The sequence below is a fragment of the Giraffa tippelskirchi genome, chromosome 2 (assembly GCF_054371585.1).
Source record: "Giraffa tippelskirchi isolate mGirTip1 chromosome 2, T2T-mGirTip1v1.2.pri, whole genome shotgun sequence".
In the NCBI taxonomy this organism is placed as follows: Eukaryota; Metazoa; Chordata; class Mammalia; order Artiodactyla; family Giraffidae; genus Giraffa; species Giraffa tippelskirchi.
In genome coordinates, this window is record NC_137276.1 from 144,070,790 (window position 1) to 144,093,652 (window position 22,863).

Consider the following 22,863-nt stretch of genomic DNA (forward strand, 5'->3'; position numbering starts at 1 on the left):
ACCTCACTTATCCTATCTTCTGCCTCCTTTATTCTGCTGTTGGTTCCCTCCAGAGTGTTTTTGATCTTATTTATTGCATTATTCATTACATATAGACTCTTTTTTATTTCTTCTAAGTCCTTGTTAAACCTTTCTTGCATCTTCTCAATCCTTGTCTCCAGGTTATTTATCTGTAACTCCAATTTGTTTTCCAGATTTTGGATCATTTTCACTATCATTATTCAGAATTCTTTATCAGGTAGATTCCCTATCTCTTCCTCTTTTGTTTGGTTTGGAGGACATTTATCCTGTTCCTTTATCTGCTGGGTATTTCTCTGCCTTTTCATCTTGTTTATATTGCTGTGTTTGGGATGGCCTTTCTGTGTTCTGGCAGTTTGTGGTTCCTCTTCATTGTGGAGGTTCCTCACTGTGAATGGGGTTACATGGGTGGCTTGTCAAGGTTTCCTGGTTGGGGAATCTTGTGTCAGTGTTCTGGTGCGTGGAGCTGGATTTCTTGTCTCTGGAGTGCAATTAAGTGTCCAGTAATGAGTTTTGAGATGTCACTGGGTTTGGTGTGACTTTGGGCAGCCTGTATATTGAAGCTCAGGGCTATGTTCCTGTGTTGCTGGAGAATTTGCATGGTATAGCTTACTCTGGAACTTTTTGGCCCTTGGGTGGTGCTTGGTTTCAACGTAGGTATGGAGGTGTTTGTTGGGCTCCTATCAATTAATGCTTCCTGTATTCAAGAGTTCTCTGGTGTTCTCAGGATTTGGACTTAAGCCTCCTGCCTCTGGTTTTCAGTCTTATTCTTACCGTAGCCTCAAGACTTCCCCATCTATACAGCACCTATGTTAAAACATCTAGGTTAATGATGAAATGTTTCTCCACAGTGAGGGGCACTAAGAGAGGTGCACAGAGTTACATGGAGAAGAGAAGAGGGAGGAGGGAGATAGAGATGACCAGAAGGAGAAGAGGGGAATAAAAAGGGGAGAGCGCAAGCTAGCCAGTAATCACTTCCCTATATGCTCTCCACAGTCTGGGTCCCTCAGAGATGTTCACGGAGTTACACAGAGAAGAGAAGAGGGAGGAAGGAGACAGAGGTGGCCAGGAGGAGAAAAGGGGAAATCAAAAGGGGAGAGACAGATCCAGCCAGTAATCAGTTCCCTAAGTGTTCTCCACAGGCCAGAACACACAAAGAGATTCACAGAGTTGGGTCAAGAAGAAAAGGGGGAGGGGGAAGATAGAGGCGACCTGGTGGAGAAAAAGGAGAATCAAAAGGGGGAGAGAGCAATCAAGCCAGTGATCTAGCTCCCAAGTAAAAATGGGTACTGAAGATTGGGTTCTTAAAGATACAAAGTTGATAACAAATACCAAAAAGCAAAGATTAAAAATCTAGAGTAGAGGTTAGATTCTCAAAAATATAATATTAAAAAAAAGAAAGAAAGAAAAGAAAAAAAAAACACGAGTCACAAAAATTATAAAATATATATATATGAAGTTTGCTTTAAAAATAGGGTCTTTTTTTTTTGCAAGGTAATAGTAGGTTATAAAAATGAAAATTGAAGGAGTAATAGGGTCTTAAAAATAAAAAAGTAAAATAATAATAATAATAATAAAAAGTTTTAATAGTTTAAAAAATGATAATAGTAAAAATATATCTATGACTTTCTCTGGAGCTGTTGCAGACAGTGTGGGGTCAGTTCCTTTTCAGATAGTTCCTTGGTCCAGCTTGTACTTCTTAAGGTCTATAGACCCCTTCCTATATAGTTGGTGCTAACTACAGTGTTTTAATCTATTGCACCTGTCACTTCCAAAGCGGTTCCCTCTGTTTATTTTAGCTTCTTTTGTTTGCTGGTCTCTTCAGCGTCTAATTTCTGCCCTGACACAAGGGGGGCAGTGGTGGTCACTTGTTTTTAGTCTCACTTGTTCAGTCGTGCAGTGGGGAGGGAAGAACACTGCAAACAAATATCACTGGCATGTGCTCACAGTGATTCAGCCACACTGGGTTTGCCCCCACTCACAGCGTGTGTGCTTTCCCAGTCTACACTGCTCAGGGTCTAGGTTGCTCTGCCGGGAACTGTCTGATGCGGGCCCCTGGGGTTGCCTGTTCTTCCCAGGTCTAAGCCGCTCAGGTTCAAGTTCTTGGGTATGCCACGAAGGCACAGACTTGGTTGATCCTGGGTTTTGTGCCCTTCCCAGGTCCGAGCAGCTCAGGTGACCAAGTGTTTGGCTAGCGCAGTCAGGGGCTGTGACTTTTCCCCTCCCCCGTCCCAGCCGCTCAGTTTTCTGGGTGTACAAGGGGCATGCCTTCTCAGGTATGCCGTGTTTCTCTTCTGGGGAGCAGATCTCTCGCTGCGACCCTCCCAGCAGGTGTTGACCTTCCAGAATCCCAAGAAGTCTTGGTTAGCAAGGAGGTCTGCTTGCAGTTTGTTATAGGATGCCTCTCTGGGGCTGTGATTGCACCCTTCCGGCTCTGGCTGTCCTCGCATGCCAATCTCTGGCAGGGAATGGGCCTGTCTGCAGCTGGCTAGCTCTGCTCAGTCCTTTGTTCTGTGAGCGGGCTTGGCGGTGTCTTAGGTTAAGGCTTTTCGCGAGATAGCTATCCCACAGTCTGGGTTGCTGTCTCAAGCTAGTTCCCTCATATTGCCCTCGGGGCATTCAGGCCCAGTCCTTACCCAAAGCAATGCAGCCCGCCCCTCCCTGTCCAGCTAGTGGGGGATGCACACGTCTGGGCTGCTGCTCTGCTGGGAGTTGCTGTTAGGTATGTAATCTATGGGTTTTAATTATTTATTTATTTTTCCTCCTGGTTATTTTGCCCTCTGAGATTCCAAGGCTCACCAGAGACCCTCCAGAGAGAGTGTTTCCTGGTGTTTGGAAACTTCTCTCTTTTTTAAGACTCCCTTCCTGGGACGGATCTCTGTCCCTACCTCTTTTGTATCACTTTTTATCTTTTATATTTTGTCCTACCTCCTTTCGAAAACAATGCCTTTCTGGGTGCCTGATGTCCTCTGCCAGCATTCAGAAGTTGTTTTGTGGAATTTTCTTGGTGTCTAAATGTTCTTTCAATGAATTTGTAGGGGAGAAAGTGATCTCCCCGTCCTATTCCTCCACCATCTTAGGACCACCCTCCGATATTTCTGTCTTATTTTGCAACTCTCATTTACACTTTCGTATGTGTCAGGGAAAAACTGGTGCACATAAAATGAATAGTTCAACAAGCACCTAGGTTCCTATTCACTTGCCTTTTCCCAAAGACTACTCAGAGGTGATTTAATCCTGGTGTTTGAATATAAAGTTAGTACCCCAACTGGGTAAGTGGACAATTTTCTAGTGTGACAAGATACACACAATAAGAAGAGGTTCACTGCAGCAACAAGAATGGTTGGGAAAAAAAATGGCTTGACATTTTATCATATTGCTGTATATTGATTTATCTCAGAAAAATTCAGTGCTTTCTTGCAGCTGTGATTTGGAGGCAAATAGGAAAGACTTTCAGAAAGGACCTGGTTCAGAAGCATCCTGTGAAGGCAATAGATAATTTTTATTATCACCTGTCAGACTGTCAGAGCATTGAGACTTCTGTAATTATTGACTTTTAATGCATAGCCTTAAAGTACATAAGCCACAATAAATTATTAAAATGATGCCTGTGCTGGGGAATATTTTTGTGGGGGAAAAAACCCTCATATATGTTAAAATGCTTAATCATTGATATTATATGTACTATTTATAGAAGGTGAGCTACAGAGTTCTTTAATTGAAATCACCGTTGTTTATGCAGCTGCTGTGACTTTCCAATAACATAATTACCTTTTACAGAATTGTATTTTACTAGCTTTCTGATATGTACAAAAACAAAGTCATAGTCTGGCCTACACCCTCTCAGACCAGTATAGTCCCCCCCCCACTTCTTCTAAATATGAAAATATATTCATTAATATAACCGATTGAATAATATCCCTGTTTAAAGATGCTATCAGTGAATCATAATTAGTAGAGAGCTTGCAAAGTTGCAATGGAAAAATGAATTCTCATTTTTGCATTGTAATCATTAATGTTATGTGATCATTTATTTAATTATGCTTTAAAATTGTGAATCAATAATTATTTATGTGGTAATGGTATCAGCAAACTACAAAATCAAATTAATAAGACATTTTATTAGGAGCAAAATTATGATCAAGAACCACTGTAACAAAAGTAATTTTAACATTTAAATTTTCTTGGCAAATATATTTGAAAGTACATAACTTAACTTTTAGGAGATACTGTAATTATTTCAAGTCAAGATAGATAGGCTGATAGTGTATGTTGGACACCTGGATGAAAATAGGTGTGTGATGGGACCTTTACTGAGGAAATTACACTGTAATTGATATTGAAACTATTAGACACATGTATGTATAAAGATACAAGTCTTAAGAGAGGCAGAAATAGATCACTCTGGGGATCAAAAGTAGATAAATTCAAATAAAATTGGGCATCAGAGAGCTACAGTTCATCAGGTAGGTAATATTTGAAATGGATTTTAACATATTAGTAAGTTTTTCCACAGGTGCAGATGAATGTAACGGCAAAGGAAATATTTCATGCCACAAATGTTTCCTTGAATAGTTAGATTTACCCATCTCTTATTGGCGTTCACATATTCTTCAAATGAGCTTTCTGTGGAGGCGCTTTGTATACAACTGACCGAAGTGTGCTAGTGCCAGCTGAGAAGGATGGGAAGTTAGACATCTAAATTCTTCATCTCCATTCTTTCATTATTTACCACCACTAATTTTTTTTATCAACACCTCAACATAGATATGCTATATTTTGAAACAGCAAATTTTGTATTATAATTTTATCATTGGAAAGCATCAGTTCAGTTCAGTAGCTCAGTCATGCCCGAATCTTTGAGACCCCATGAGTTGCAGCACACCAGACCTCCCTATCCATCACCAACTCCCAGAGCTTGCTCAAATTCACGTCCATTGAGTCAGTGATGTCATCCAACCATCTCATCCTCTGCCGTGCCCTTCTCCTCCTGTCTTCAATCTTTCCCAGCATCAGAGTCTTTTCCAGTGAATCAGTTATTTGCATCTGGTGGCCAAAGTTTTGGAGCTTCCGCTTCAGCATTAGTCCTTCCAATGAATGTTGAGGACTGATTTTCCTTAGGATGGACTGGTTGGATCTCCTTGCAGTCCAAGGGACTCTCAAGAGTCTTCTCCAACACCACACTTCATAGGCATCAATTCTACAGCACTCAACTTTCTTTATGATCCAGTTCTCACATTCATACATGATTATTGGAAAAACTGTAGCTTTGACTAAACAGACCATTGTCAGCAAAGTAACATCCCTCCTTTTTAATATGCTGTCTAGGTTGATCATAGCTTTTTAAAAGAGCTCTTCAAGAAGCAAGTGTCTTTTTATTTCATGGCAGCAGTCACTACCTGCAGTGATTTTGGAGCCCCAGAATATAAAGTCTGCCACTGTTTCCATTGTTTCCCCATCTACTTGCCATGAAGTGATACGACAGGATGCCATGATTTTAGTTTTCTGAATGTTGAGTTTTAAGTCAGCTTTTTCACTCTCCTCTTTCATCATCATCAAGAGGCTCTTGAGTTCCTCTTTGCTTTCTGCTGTAAGAATTATGTCATCTGCATATCTGAGGTTACTGATATTTCTCCTGGCAATCTTGATTCCAGCTTGTGCTTCATCCAGCCCATCATTTCGCATGACGTATTATGCATTTAAGTTAAATAAGCAAGGTGACAATATATAGCCTTGATGTATTCCTTTCCCAATTTGGAACCAGCCTGTTGTTCCATGTCTGGTTCTAACTGCTGCCTCTTGACTTGCATACAGATTTCTCAGAATGCAGGTCAGATGGTCTGGTATTCCCATCTCTTTAAGAATGTTCCAAAGTTTGTGGTGATTCATACAGTCAAAGGCTTTGGCATAGTCAGTAAAGCAGAGGTAGACGTTTTTCTGGAGTTCTCTTGCTTTTTCGATGATCCAATGGATGATGGCAATTTGATCTCTGCCTTTTCTAAATCCAGCTTGAATGTCTGGAAGTTCTTGATTCACGTTCTGTTGAAACCTGGCTTGGAGAATTCTGAGCATTACTTTACTAGCGTATGAGATGAGTGCAATTGTGCAGTGGTTTGAACACTCTTTGGCATTGCCTCTCTTGGGATTGGAATGAAAACTGACCTTTTCCAGTCCTGAGGCCACTGCTGTGTTTTCCAAATTTGCTGGCATGTCGAGATATTGAGTGCAGCACCATATGGAAAGCATAACAGCTTTATTTGAATTAAAATTTACAAAAGTAAAGCTGAAAGAAATCATCTTGGCTATAGGTGTACACTGAATTGAACACTCAGGGCAGTACTTTTCCAGTGGGGAAGGAAATAACCACATCAGAGGATTCCCATTAAAAGTTCTGGGAAGGTAACAACTTATATGTCAATGAAAGAGACTTTAAAAATGAGAAATATTGCTATAAAATATAACTCTAGGGGGCTAATGGGAAAGGTGACAGAAATAGTTATTTGGAGGCATAGTCTGAAGTTTTGGATATCATAGTAGTATGTGTGGCTGTACAGGTTGTATCCTACATAACCCAGGGGTTGTCATTCAGAGCTGGATTATGTGCACATCCTGAACAGCTGGGCGTCATGAACTTTGTACTTAATTTGGATAACATATAGAATCTTTGAGTTGTTTCCATATCTCAGAATGGCATGATTATTGTTGAACCTTAAGGAAATGAATTTTTCAGTTTTCTGATTCAAATTCCAGAAATATGAGTGTAGACTATACCAAAATTTGTGGTCTTTTAGAGACATAAACTGGATTTGTAACTTTTCCATAATTGTGAGTAAAAAACAAATATAACTCTAAACCTTTTTCTTTAGTGACCTCTCAAAGCAAAATTGTTGTACCCTGATACAACTAGAAAGGTCATGATTGGGACACATAAGAGAGATTAGTTCTCCTTTGAACATTTCAAATTACTATGGATGATTTTGTTATACTAAACGGACAATTTGTCCTAATTCTCCTGACAGGGCTTTATTTTTCTTTGTTTTCTCTTTCAGGCTGAAGTCATTGATGTGAGTTATGGAAATGCAGATGACTTAAAGCGGATTAAAAAAATGAAAAATATCACAAATCGGATTGCACTCTTGAAATTAGGAAAATTGCCACTACTTTATAAGGTTAGTCCGGTGCCCATCATTTGGTTGTGGGGTGAATATTTTGTTTAGTTGGGGTTACATGTGTATCTGGGAACATGAAGAGAGAGAGTGTATGTATATATGTGTGTGTGAGCAAGAGTGTGGAGAGAGAGAGAAAGAGGCGTAATGTGTCACAGGAAGATAACTTTTCCAAAATGGAAAATTTCATATTAAAATTTTTAAGATATTGTGCTTGTGGGACCTTCATAAAATTGGCATTCCCTTTATAACATCTATCTGGAATGGTAAAAATTAGAACCAGAGTGTCCTCTTCTTATGACATCTGTGAAACTTCTAATCTATTATCTAATTACCATGTGCTTTATGTTACACTAGTATCTCGCTGATTTACATTCCTCAGTGATTAATTTTGTCGACTGTATAACTTCATAGTTACTGGCTGTGCTCAGAAATTTAATTAAAGTATAATATACTAAGAAGAGGCAGAGTTTTGATTTATTTTATTTAAATAGAAGTTTATTAACACTCATTCACTAAATGCATTTACATAATTAAAGCAGTTCAATCTAAGTATCTCATAATGAGCCATCACAATAGAGAGTCACTACTGCTCTTCCTTAGTTCATTTTCTTTTCCTATTAAAAAAGAATGGTCAGTGTAGTTCTGTCACTGGAATGCTCTGTATTGCAACTTGTATTGCAGTTCACCTCATTCAAAACTATATGAGCTTTGCTAACTCCTAAGAGCAAAAAAGTTTCCAGAACTCTGTTGGCACACTCTGTAAGGATACAAGAAAACATTCTCTGCCTGTTTTTTTAAATTATCTTCCAAGGATGCCCTCATACTTAAATCAATGTCTGATAATAGGTAACAGGCCAGAATTTTAAGATAGTCTTGAAAATGTGCATTGATAACAATGATACTAGTGTTTTGTAGGATAATATATCAGTATGCATTAAAGGGCTTAAAATAATCACATTTTGACCCAATAATTCCATTTCAATCAATATATTCTAAGGGGGGAAAACAGGTATGATAAAAACATGATGGCCAATGATGCGAGAAAATATTTGAAATGATATATGCATCTAGTTTCAGTTTCCCATGTGGCTCAGTGCTAAAGAATCCGCCTACCAATGTAAGAGACACAGGAGACGTGAGTTCGATCCCTGGATTGGGAAGATCCCCTGGAGTAGGAAATAGCAATCCACTCCAGTATTCCTGCCTGGAAAATTTCATGGACAGAGGAGCCTGGCAGGCTACAGTCCATGGGGCAGCAAAGAGTTGGACACGACTGAGTACTCAGACATGCATCCAGTTTAGCACTGAAAATCATGCTGTATTTGCACAGCTGAATACTGTACAATAATTGCAACATACAACATTTAAAATATGTGAAAATCCTCATAAGTCAGATAAGTTATAAAGAGGACATTTATAATAATTATATAATAATTATTATTGTTACTTCTAGAAGTAACATTGTTAGAAATGTGGGCTAAATATTTTTCTAAGCATTTTTAACATATTTTCACATTAATCTTTACAATCACCATAGTGTTGAGGTATGGATCATTATCTTCAATTTATAGATAAGTATCACAAATGCATAAGGAAGGAAATAAAATAGAGTGCACTCCTCAAACAACAGTGTAAATCTGGTAGAGGGGCAAGAACATGAAATTTTAAATCAAGGGTACAGTTTTGATCATGGTATGAGACTAGATCATGGTATATAGATATATATAGATCATGGTATAAGGCCACAGGACTGGAAAAGGTCACTTTTCGTTCTAATCCCAAAGAAAGGCAATGCCAAAGAATGCTCAAACTAATGCACAATTGCAGTCATCTCACATACTAGTAAAGTAATGCTCAAAATTCTCCAAGCCAGGCTTCAGCAATACGTGAACCATGAACTTCCAGATGTTCAAGCTGGTTTTAGAAAAGGCAGAGGAACCAGAGATCAAATTGCCAATATCCGCTGGATCATCAAAAAAGCAAGAGAGTTCCAGAAAAACATCTATTTCTGTTTTATTGACTATGACAAAGCCTTTGACTGTGTGGATCACAATAAACTATGGAAAATTCTGAAAGAGATGGGAATACCAGACCATCTGACCTGTCTCTTGAGAAACCTGTATGCAGGACAGGAAGCAACATTTAGAACTGGACATGGAACAACAGACTGGTTCCAAATAGGAAAAGGAGTACGTCAAGGCTGTATATTGTCACCCTGCTGATTTAACTTACATGCAGAGTACATCATGTGAAACCTTGGGCTGGAAGAAACACAAGCTGGAATCAAGATTGCTGGGAGAAATATCAATAACCTCAGATATGCAGATAACACCACCCTTATGGCAGAAAGTGAAGAAGAACTAAGGAGCCTCTTGATGAAGGTGAAGGAGGAGAGTGAAAACGTTGGCTTAAAGCTCAACGTTCAGAAAACTAAGATCATGGCATCTGGTCCCATCACTCCATGGGAAATAGATGGGGAAACAGTGGAAACAGTGTCAGACTTCATTTTTTGGGGCTCCAGAATCACTGCTGATGGTGACTGCACCCATGAAATTAAAAGACTCTTACTCCTTGGGAGGAAGGTTTTGGCCAACCTAGATAGCATATTTAAAAGCAGAGACATTACTTTGCCAACAAAAGTCCGTCTAGTCGAGGCTATGGTTTTTCCAGAGGTCATATATGGATGTGAGAGTTGGACGGTGAAGAAAGCTGAGCGCTGAAGAATTGATGCTTTTGAACTGTGGTGTTGGAGAAGACTCTTGAGAGTCTCTTGGACTGCAAGGAGATCCAATCAATCCATCCTAAAAGAGATCAATCCTGGGCATTCATTGGAAGGTCTGATGTTGAAGCTGAAACTCCAATACTTTGGCCACCTCATGTGAAGGGTTGACTCATTGGAAAAGACCCTAATGCTGGGTAGGATTGGAGGCGGGAGGAGAAGGGGACGACAGAGGATGAGATGGTTGGATGGCATCACCGACTCGATGGGCATGGGTTTTGGTAGACTCCGGGAGTTGGTGATGGACAGAGAGGCCTGGCGTGCTGCAATTTGTGGGGTCACAAAGAGCCGGACACGACTGAGCGACTGAACTGGACTGAATAAGACTAGATATTCTAATTACTTATTTAAGACAAGTGATTCAAATTTCTTAGAGGACATTTTATTACCAATAATAGAAGAAGTCTTCCTCTAAATTTTTGGGAAGAATGTTCTTTTTGGATGTTTAAAAGTACAGTGGAAAAAAAATAGAGTATCCATTTATCCACAGGGGATAAATTTCAAGACCCCCATGGATGCTTGAAAGCACAAACAGCACCAAACTGTACATATTTTATGGTTTTCCCTATACATACATACCTATGATATAATTTAATTTATAATTAGGCATGGTAAGAGATTAACAACAATAATGAATAATAGAGCAGCTATAACAATATGCTGTAATAAAAATTATATGAGTGTAATAGCTCCACAGTCACTCTGATCATCTAGAAGGCTGTATAGTGACTATCAGGCAGGAGAGCACACACAGTGTAGATATGCTGGGCAATGGGACCATTCACATCCTGGCTGGAGGGAGTGGGGCAGCCTGAGATATCATCAGGTTACTCAGAACAGTACATAATTTAAAACTTAGGAATAATATTTTTAGAATTTTCCATTTAGTATACTTTGAACTGTCTTTGACCCTGAGTATCTGAAACCTCCCAAAGTGAAACTATGAATAACGGGGAACCACTGTAACACTGTTTTGGGTGTATTATATGAATCCTGATTGTTCAAACTAATAGTGGTGTAGTTGACTAAAATGTTGTTTGTGGTGGGGCCAATTATTTAAATTGGGTTGATGGAATTACTGATGATTTCTACTTCTTTATATTTTTCTGAAGATTTTGTATAAATTTTATAAGAAAAAAGTCTAAAAATTCATGTTAAGGCATTTAACTTTTTTTTGTAACAATGTTTATAGCCCAAACTCTCAAAATCCTTACCAGTAGATAATGGATTAAACAGACAATTTCTTTTTATTTGACTGCTCCAGAGAATATTTACATTATGAAACTATTAGGCGAGTTTCATAAAGTAGTCGAGTTTCATAAAGTAGTGAAATAGTGGTTTATCTAGAATAGGACACAGTTATTAAGAATCTGGTACATTTTCCCTGATCATCCTCCTTACAGGCCTATGAAAAGATTTAACAGAGAGGTCTATGTAATATTCCCCTCTAGACAAAGTCTTGTGACAAGCTTGGCATTATCTTCTAGGCAAAGAAGATAGAGCATCCTTTCTTTAATGTTTCAAATTCTATTCTAAGCAACTTTGTTTTCTGTAATTGTCACAGAGATTATACAGTCATTGATACCATATATGTTAATATACATTCCCACTGTAAAGAAAAAAGAAAGCATAGAGTAGACAAAGTTATATAGCATGATTAGAGCTGAACTTGCTTCACCTGTCCATCAAATATATTCTGAGGTTTGAAATTGAAAAGAGAGGTAATACAGAAATACAGCTGGGTTGAAAAAAGAGAGAGGACCAATTGACTTCTATGTGAATTACAACTGTTAATCATGATTCTAAATGAGCATCTGGACTGGGAACATGGGACTGACTGAGTAAAGGGAAAAGTTAATCATATTTTAACTGTGGAGTAGTATCTAAATCATAGTTCAAAAATGAGTCTAAGAGGGAATCTCTGCATCTGAGATGGAGAGGGCAAAGGGGAAGCATAATTGTGATATTATCTCCTAAAATGAGTAGAAAATAATCTACAGCCAAGAAAGAACAGATCTCATTAGTTTATATCATAAATTATATGTATGTGTTAATTTAGTCTCTAGACAGGGATTGATGAGAAAATCCCCGTATTTGTTATAGGAACCGTAAAAGGCAGATGACTTCTAGCTTCGTGCCTTAATGTCTGCTCTTAGTTGCTTCAGGAAAGGGTCAAGCAAAGTCCTCAGAACTAGCTTGTGCTAGTTTCCTTATGCTTAAACCTTAGAGGAAAGGCTTTAGGTTTCTTTGAACTTGGTATTTATAGCAGTTTATTTTATAAGAGACTGCTTTAATTCTTTAAGCTGTAAGACAAAATACTCTTTTATATATCAATAATGGATTCACTTAGATTTCTCTCAGTGACAATCTGAGATACAGTACAGCAGATTCTAAAACCCTTGCAAATTCCCAAATTGCTAAATAGCTCTCAAGTATGAAATTTATTTTATAAAATGTAATAAAAAGCTATTGACTTTCCTTTAATCATTTTCCTGAAAAGCAATAGTTAAAAAACAAACAAACAAAAAAAATTACTGTGTACTCCATGGCAACTAGAAATCAAGTAAATCCCTCAGAAATGTGGAAGTTGGGCCATTATCTGGGTCCACACCACAGTTAAGCCCCAGGAGTCAAATTTGCATATGGTAAAATTACAAATGTATAATTATCTTATGCCTTCTGTTCATAGTGGAGTTACAGAAAAATATTCATAAATGCTGTTGCTAATTTTTCATATATGGAGTAACAGTATAATCCTAGTACTCACAGTTAGATAGTAAAATACTAGCAAATATTAGCTGTTTTTTGCATTTTTTATATCTTTTTATCCTTATAATCACAATTTTAATGATTTAGAAATCCAAATGATTTTGTAACTTCCTACAAATAAAAGTTTCCTATCTATTCATCAGATAAGATTTATATTTTAATATCAATTGTACATTGTTTGGCCAGTGTGTAAGTTAGCCAACTGCCACTCAACTCCATAGAGCATGCTTAAAGATTTGGGCCTTTTGGAAGAGCTGTAAAGAAATGAGGAATAGAAAGCGATTGTTATGTGTTGATATTTTCAAACAGATTATTTCCAACAGCTTAGGAAAAAGTAAACTTCATACTATTTGAATTTCAAACACAACTTCATCTACAAAATAAGTAAATTTAAAACATTGAGTTAGGGTTTGAGTGAAGAAATCTCTATATTTGGTGATTTACCAATCAGTATTCAATAAATGGACAATAAGGTCATTAAGAAATTCTCTAGTTTAGATAAAGTAAGTGTGGAAAAGAGTGTATTTTGTAAACTAACCTCAAATAAAGTGTTTGCACGCTTTTCATAATTGCTGAACTATAAGTTTCATTTACGCCAGTCTCCTATTTTTTCTGATGATGTTTGTTCAATCCCTGGGATAACTGCATTCAAAAGAATTAATTTTCTTTATTTCAGTTAATAGAGAATAGATTTGCTCTATGTGGTAGAAGTTTAAGATGGTACTTCTAAAATTTAATTTTTTATGTCCCAAAGTTAAAATATGATGTGTTTATCTAATAATTAGCATCACAATATGTGGTACCTAGTATGATAGTACAACAATGTACATAGAAAAGGAACTCAATATTATTTTGAGCAAAAACATTCATTGTGTGTGTGCATGTGTGTGTTTGGTATATGTATGTGTGCACTGGTACCGCCTTACGTGTCATGTGACAGTGAGGCTGGAAGGATGCAAAAGAAGAAAAAGACTCCTTCCTTATTGAAACTTTTGACGCATTATAACTTTCTCTGCTATTGATGAAGCTAGCAGATTTATTTACACGACAGTCTCTGATAATTTCAGATAAAAAAACCAAACATTTAATTCAGTGTCACTTCATGATATTTTATGTATGCTTTTGTATATGGAAGCATACTTTTTTAAGCCAAATTTTTAAGGCATTTCATGAACAAAAAAAAGTGAACACTATCTTGATACTTATGAAAGGGTAACTTTGTTCGCTGGCTGATTTAATGAGGTACTTCATACACTGTTCCCAGAAGTAATTACAAAAGACCAATACTCCATATTTTATAAGAGTCTAGAGCTGCTCCATTGGTCATGGAAAACATGATCAGGACTGGAACACAAAATCAGAAAAAAATGATTTAAAGCATTTAAAAGCCAAATGTGGTATAATTTTTTAAATCAGAATGCTTTCCATTTTCCACTGACTGACTTTAGTTATTTTTGTAAATGACTTAGACCAAATATTACCATATCTACAAAAGGTAGTTTCTGTCGAAATACAACTTCAATCATAAGTTGTAATGAAAAAAACTAGACTGAGTGTTATTCTGCTATTTAGCAATCTGACATTCAGTTCAGTTCAGTTCAGTCACTCAGTCGACCCCATGGACTCTGACCCCATGGACTGCAGCACGCCAGGCCATTAAGAACAAGAATAATTAATCCTGAATGCTTCCAACTTTATTCCTAATATTAAAATTTTTTCGTGGCTTAAGACAAATAAAGGTAAATCTGCAAGTCTTGAGTCTATTGTGAATGAATCTCATAATTTAAGAAGTCATGCCTGTATTTTACCTACATGATCATATAATATAATTTTACTAACCATTTAAATATTGTGAAATCATATAACAAGTGACATTATTTATTAGAAAGATTGAATTTTGCATGTATCTTTTTGTAATATGTTAAGTATAAATCACCCCCATGCATTCCTGCAAGTTTGGTAGCAAAAAAAAGGACTGAGTATTTTGTTTGTCTTAAATGTTATAAACTAAGAAAGGCATAAATCAAGAAAGAAGCCAGAGAGAAAGGAAGGAAGGAAAGATAGGAGGAAAGAAAGAAAATAGCAATTGATCCCGTTTAATTAACTCCTTGTGCTTCCCAGGTGGCTCAGTGGTAAAGAATCTCCCTGTCAATGCAGGAGACACAGATGTGGGTACAATCGCTGGGTGGGGAAGATCCCCTGGTGGAGGAAATGCCAGCCCACTCCAGTGTTCTTGCCTGGAGAATCCCCTGGACAGGGGAGCCTGGTGGGCTACAGTCCATGGGGTCACAAAGAGTCGGACACAACTGAAGCGACTGAAGACTGAGCAAGGCACAGTTAACTACCTAAAAGTATTCATGTTTCAGAAATGTTTTTTTTTATACGTTATGTATCACTCTAAAATTTGAAAGTGTAAGTTTTAGACGTATTTTAATTTTTGAGAGATTGTTTGACACACCAGTATAGATCTCTCGATGATGATGACATCTGGTTTTGAGGTAATCCTGAGCTATCCTTTCACATTTCACTTTTTCCGTCTCTCTGTCTGGTTGACAGTTTTTACTTTTTTCCTACTGTAGATGGGTTTCCTAGTCTTTCCAGTGTGTTGTCTTCTGTATTCACCAGGTGATTTGTTTTGAATAGTGAACACAGCATGGCAGGATGCAGAGATGGAAGAGACAAGCTTAATTTCTAGCTCTTCTGTTTGATGTCTCTGTGACTTTGGAGTATTATCTAAAACCTCAGGTTTTTTTTTTTTAATTTTTTTAATTCACAAAGTGGTGATAAAAGTAATCCCAACTTGCATGGTTATATGAATATTAAATCTTAAAATGCATGCAGATTTTTAATAAATACTAGTTATTCTTAATAAGCCCTTAAAATCTGAATAAAATTCTATAGAGAAAGGATATGAATTGAATAAAGGGGAATGACAGCTCTCTCAAACTTGCAAAACTGAACTGAATATAATAATATACTTAAGATAAATCAGTTACAGAAATACTGTCTTTTAAGATTGCACTTCTTGCATTAACAGTAAAAAATTATGCTGATACTATGTAGCATCTCAAACATAAAAATAAATAAATAAAATAAAGTTGTCTCTAATGATTTTTGTGGAATAAGACAGGTATAAATAAGCAGAAAAATGAATGTTAAAACTAAATATAATTAGACTATTAAGGATAAATATAAACGATAACCTAACGGGGTAGTAGATGCTTTTTATATTCTTCAATATGCATTTTAATGCATAGATTCTTTTTGTCAGGTAATGGAATTATATAATATTAAAAAATAATATTGTTTTAAGAATTGAAGCTGTATTACTATTATAGAGTAGTTGTATAAACATCTAATACAAATTTTAAACTTTGCAAATTGAGGTATCGTATGTGATTCCAAGAATATCATGAAATCACCTCTATATCATAAGGCTGTTGTCAAAATTAAATTATGCATGTACGTGCTTAACACAATGCCAAGAATATAGTAAACACTCATTAAAAGAAAGCTAATATTTTGTTTAATCACATAAAAATGTTTATTGAATACTACATCTTCTACCTGAATTCCATTTTTCTTATTGGTCACCATTCTGTGTGGTCAAAAATTTAAGACTTTAACATTTGCTAAATGGTTTAATCCCAGCCTTGTTTGTTTAAAGCTCAGTACTTCAGTAAAGGGTTTAGATTATTTCAGGAATGATTATGAAGTTGAAACTTTAGTTTAAGATTTTCTTATGTATTTGATTTTAGAATATCCTAAAACTGACTTGGAAATTTTGCATAGTTCTTTCACTTCTGTGTTGATATTTCATAGAGGTCATGGATGTTAACAAATTGTTTTAATTATAAAATAGATAACTCCTTTGCTCCACATTAACAAAGTTTTTAAAAAAACACTACATAACTAACTATTAATCATTGTATACCAACTATTAAAGACCCTAAGTTCTTTCCTTTTGCTTTTTTTTCTCACTAATTTTCTTGTGGTAAAAATAGATTACTACCTTGCTCAGGAATACATTTTTTCTGAGCAGCAACTTGGATTTTACTAATTTGTTGTTGCTATAAAATATGTGAAGACAGACTTAAATTACTTCTGGACGAAAATAGCATTGAAAAATATTAATAATTGGGGAAAAAAGTACATCTCCCTAAAATTTATTTAGTTAAAATTATAGCTACACAATATATTGTATCTATTTTTTAATTCAGTGTACTTATTTTATTAAAAATTAACCTTTAATAAGCTATAAAATATTAATGTAGCTACACAAGCTTAAAATATTTTCACTTGAACTTTGAAAACAATATACACTCAATAAGATATTATTTTAATAAGTAACTATTAACGTATGTTAATTTATTTTCATAAATATTCATTAAATTGCTTTTTAACTCAAAATATGTTTTTACTGTGTTTATGCAAAGTTATTGGGAAGGTTTTATAGCCTAATATATATTATATTTAAGAATAAAGTTTTTGTGGTTTTAATAATGTGCAGGTTGAAAATGACTTTTCTGTTACAGGTTTTTAAAGTAATTTTCAGTTTAGTCTAAATCTATTGTGTGCTCAATCACTTCAATCATGTCTGACTCTTTGTGACCCCATGGGCTGTAGCCTGCCAGGTTCCTCTGTCCCTGGGATTTTTCCAGCAAGAATACTGGAGTAGATTGCCATGCTCTCCTCCCAGGGATCCCAGGTCTGCCACTTAAATCACTATGAGTCAATCTTCAAATCATTTCATCTCAATACGACTTAATTCCTTGTAAAACCTGTATAATTATAGTCATCTAGCTTATAGTAAATGCTCAAAATGTCTATTTCTTTTGTATTGTAACCAGGTAATTCTTATTGTCGCTGGAGATTTTAAGTAACATACTTTCCTGAATAATATTTATGTAACAATGTATTTTTCTTTCAGATACTTTACTTCATATAAACACTCATAGTCCTAACAAAATCCTAGTGAAGTAGGCATGATCCTGGCTCTATAGTGAGTAACTTAGTCTCTGAGATTTTTGAGTGTCTTACTCAGTATCATACCTGTATTACACAGAAGGGCTAAGGCTGTCATTCCAAATCCAGCGCACTTTTTGCTTCCCAGAGCTTGTTAATGTATCTGTGTTTATGAATGAAACTTTAAGTGCCTTTTCTCAGACACTAGCACCACTATGGCTTTGATGATGGTTCTTCACAACTAAACAAAGAGTTTTCAGATTACTTTCAAATGGTTTAGAGTGAGAATGCTACACGTGGAAAGCAGCAAATGTGGGGAAAAATAACATCTGGAGAAGTTGGGTGATTAGTATGTGAGTGTTAATCCTGCTACATTGTTCATTTAAATTGAAATCTTCAAAATAAAAATTGGGGGGGAGGGATATGGTGTGAGTGGACTAAATCAGGATTCTCAACAGGTGTGTGCAAATGTCTCTGTTTCAATGTTAATTTAGCTAATCCACCCCCCCACCAAGAGAACTAATTGAGTGGGTACAAAGCATGCTTTCATGCTTTCCATTTGAACAAGATTTCCCATTTCTGTCAGGAGTCTTTCAGTTGGCTTCTGCTCTTAGTTAATCAGGCATACTAATCAGAATTCAAATTTACCAGTTTAGCAGTCCAAAATCTGACTTGATTTAAGGGATAAAAATATCACTTGATATTCTCCCTGAAATATGGTAAAAATCAATTGGTGGGTTGGATATGGTTATAAAAGTTAAATCACTCTTCATGCACGTTGACTGAATTTTGATGTTTTTATCATATTGCTAACAGCCAGGAAGACATTGCCTTTTAGGCACCTAAACAAAAGAAAGCTGAATGTGAATTAGTGCTGGGTTTGTTGCTGACCAAAGTGCCTGGTGAAATCATGGGGCTCTTGTATATCTGAGCTCGTTTATTACTAGAGAAGAGTTCTCATTAACTTGTTCAGGAAAGTGTTGCCATTAAATCTTATCTTGAATGAGAGAAATTTGTAACTTGAAAATGTTTATGAATATTTCATAAGAATCGTCTTAGGGTGCAGGCTTGTATGTGATAGCCTGGCAAAGGTTGACAGATATGTGGAATATTGTAATGACTTGATGGATGCATGTGGAATGTTTAATGAGAAAATGAGAAGTAACTGCTGGGCTGCTGTGAACATCTTCCAGTACTGTAGTGATTTTTGTTGGCTGTTAACAAAACTCTCAGAAAAATGAATAGCTTCTAATTATGACAAGCTTATTTTATTGTGCTAACTAGGCCTATAAATTTGGGGTAAGGATTACTGATTTATTTATTTTTTTCTCTTTCATAAAATGCATTTTAAAAAATACACATCTGAGCAGAGTAGATCTTAATTAGTAGGCACACTTTTTTGTTGTTGTTGCAGTCAAAGATCCTGTATAATTGTATTCTCTTACTCTTTGATTTCTCAGAATCCCAGATAAATTTAGTTATATAAGAATATGGATAATTTGGCCCTGCTGCTGCTGCTGCTCCTGCTGCTGCTGCTAAGTCACTTCAGTCGTGTCCGACTCTGTGCGATCCCATAGATGGCAGTCCACCAGGCTCCCCCATCCCTAGGATTCTCCAGGCAAGAATACTGGAATGGGTTGCCATTTCCTTCTCCAGTGCATGAAAGGAAAAAGTGAAGGCCCTAGAGCAACTGAAAAAGACTGGGAAATATCAGGGCAGTATCATTAAAAATAAACAAAAACTTACTCATTCATTTTATCAAGAAAAAGATATACAAAAGTAGAAAAGTAATCTGTCCCAAGCACGGTTAATTAGTAGAATCTCAGGGTAGGTTTGATTTGCTCTACGTTAAGATGGGTAGAAGAGTTTGAGGAACTGACTTAGAAATGATTGAGGGAACAGGAAAATGTGAATTATTTATTTGAAAGTTGCTTAATTTGAAGAAAAGCCTGAGGGGAAAGTTAAGAACCATTTTCAAGCACAAGAAGGAATTTTCAGGTTTTAAAAATTAGGAACTGTTCCAATTTTTGCAGAGATTAAAGCTATAAAACATGGGCTTCAATTACAACAAAATATTTTTAGGTTGCACATAAATAATTTAATAAAATAAGGCCAATTAAGTACCAGAAATAGCTTCTAAAGATAGTTATCCCAGTCTGCTTATAGAACTTTAAAATACTTAATGTTTTATATGTTTATTGATATATACATTGACCTGTCTCTTGAGAAACCTGTATGCAGGTCAGGAAGCAACAGTTAGAACTGGACATGGAACAACAGACTGATTCCAAATAGGAAAAGGAGTCCGTCAAGGCTGTATATTGTCACCCTGCTTATTTAACTTATATGCAGAGTACATCATGAGAAACGCTGGGCTAGAAGAAACACAAGCTGGAATCAAGATTGCTGGGAGAAATATCAATGACCTCAGATGTGCGGATGACACCACCCTTATGGCAGAAAGTGAAGAAGAACTAAAGAGCCTCTTGATGAAGGTGAAAGAGGAGAGTGAAAAAGTTGGCTTAAAGCTCAACGTTCAGAAAACTAAGATCATGGCATCTGGTCCCATCACTTCATGGGAAATAGATGGGGAAACAGTGGAAACAGTGTCATATTTTATTTTGGGGGGGCTCCAAAATCACTGCTGATGGTGATTGCAGCCGTGAAATTAAAAGACACTTACTCCTTGGAAGGAAGGTTATGGCCAACCTAGATAGCATATTTAAAAGCAGAGACATTACTTTGCCAACAAAAGTCTGTCTAGTCAAGGCTATGGTTTTTCCAGTGGTCATGTATGGATGTGAGAGTTGGACGGTGAAGAAAGCTGAGCGCTGAAGAATTGATGCTTTTGAACTGTGGTGTTGGAGAAGACTCTTGAGAGTCCCTTGGACTGCAAGGAGATCCAATCAATCCATCCTAAAAGAGATCAATCCTGGGTGTTCATTGGAAGGTCTGATGTTGAAGCTGAAACTCCAATACTTTGGCCACCTCATGCGAAGGGTTGACTCATTGGAAAAGACCCTAATGCTGGGTAGGATTGGGGGCGGGAGGAGAAGGGGACGACAGAGGATGAGATGGTTGGATGGCATCACCGACTCAATGGACATGGGTTTGGGTAGACTCCGGGAGTCGGTGATGGACAGAGAGGCCTGGTGTGCTGCAATTCATGGGGTCGCAAAGAGTCGGACACGACTGAGTGACTGAACTGAACTGATATATACATTAATATGCATTTAATATATGTATACATATGTGTGTACATATCCTTGATAATTTACTGCAAATTATGGAGTTATAGTGTATATTGGTTTAGTATATGTCAAAATTTAGCTATCTTTTTCTTTATACCACTTTAGGCCCTGGTAAGAAAACTTTCAAACCCAAAATAAGAAGGCTCATAATGTTTTCACGCATTAGTAATGATTTTGTGATAAGGTAGGCTGAGGAATTGGTCCTTTCTGAAAGCAGTGGTTAAGGCATTTATGAACTCATTACTTCATTCTAGTAAAAGATGTTAGACCTTTTCATTCAACTTATGGCAAATATACTTAAAAAAAGTCTGCTCCAAGGATGCGTTAATTTACAAATATTTTTAGAAAATCACACAGCTGTGTATATATTTTTAAGAAAAGGAGTTTATTATATTTCCAGTCAAATCAATGTGAATTATTCATCTTTAGTGTTAAAAGAGGACTGTGTAGGTGGATGACTTATTTCACTTGTGAAGATGACTAGTGTCTATGCTACTCTGGCTGACATAATCCCTGTTCAGACCATGTTGGTATTATGGAAAGATTGCTTCCACTCCCCCTACTTTAGCATGATCTGCCGATGCTGTTTCATTGAGGCTCAGACTTGCTTTTTTTTTTTTTTTTTTTTAATGCTTAAAGTAATTTGTAACTTTACCAAAGTAAAAATCGATCATATTTCATTTTATGAAAACAATCAGTTATTTAGATAATTTCATATCCTTACTGTCTTGGAGCTGGACTAACAATGTCCTCCTGTGCAGACTCCCAGAATAGGCCTTGAAAAGAAGAGCATTTAATCCCAGTGACTGTGGCCCTGTCCATCTCATGTTTACCTCATAGGAGATGGAAGATTAAATCATTCAAAATGTGCTACTTATGCTTTAGGTTATCATCCCACTCTCAAGGGATCTTTGTGACAGAGCTAAGATTAATTAGCTTATTGGATCTGATTACCATAGACCCTGATTTCTGTTAATAGCCGTGTTTATCATCTTAATGTCAAATTTGCTTCTAGCAATTTACTTGATCACATAAATGTATGATGCATTGACCCTGCTGCATTTGACATCAGATTAATATGAGGGTTGAGAGGCTGATTTCTGCTATCATATGTCATCCTTAGTACTGCCTTCTCTATCCCACAAAACCATTTAAAGCATTGCTTTTTATAATGTAGAAGATGTTTCTAGGAGGACTTGGAGATCATATGCATCTCATTTCTCATATGAAATGGGGTAATTCCATCTGTAATTCTAGGTCTATAGGAACATAATTTTATAAATTATTTGGTCAGTTCTTTTGACTTATTTATCTTTGTTTAAAGCATGGATATTTTACTTTTAAGGGTAGCCTTTTCTAACAGGGGGGAAACTAAGATTAAAAAAGGTGAGAAAACTAAACATTATCATGGCAATATAGCAATAACATGTAACAATAATAACATGGAGGTTATGGATCAGGATGAGAAAAGCAACAATATTTGACTTATGTTTTATAGTTCATCTACCGAGGATCCATTTTTCATAGGTCTACCTCTAAATATTTAGTGCATTTAAAATCTGGGTTTATGTAATTTAATATTAGATTCTCATAGTAAATTGATTCTATTTTTCATTTCATTAAAAGGCATTAGGTGTCTCATTGTTCATGTAGGTTAATAAATATATATATGAATATGGCTGCTTATTTTTGATTGCAACATAAGCGATAGACTGCTTCAGTGGTGTTTGTCCTTATCTTACAATTTATCTCCACACATATGCCTATAGACATGAAAAATTCACTAAAGTTTAATTTGGTAGTGTATTTGCAAGTACCCAATATAATTTATCTTTAAGTATTTCATTTGAAAGTATTCTATTATATTGCACATTTCCTGTTACAAATCAGTGCCAAAGATTTTCAGTTGCTA

The 22,863-nt window shown here is 36.3% G+C and overlaps 1 protein-coding gene across 3 annotated transcripts in view; it reads left to right on the forward strand.

The window, feature by feature from the left end:
• NAALADL2 (N-acetylated alpha-linked acidic dipeptidase like 2) overlaps positions 1–22,863 on the forward strand; it is a 1,599,429-nt gene that overhangs the window by 922,869 nt on the left and 653,697 nt on the right. For all 3 annotated transcript variants that reach the window (XM_081570965.1, XM_081570964.1, XM_081570966.1), the window contains one exon: positions 7,068–7,187. In XM_081570965.1, the coding sequence (XP_081427091.1) occupies positions 7,068–7,187 (120 nt within the window). The remainder of the gene's footprint in view (positions 1–7,067; positions 7,188–22,863) is intronic.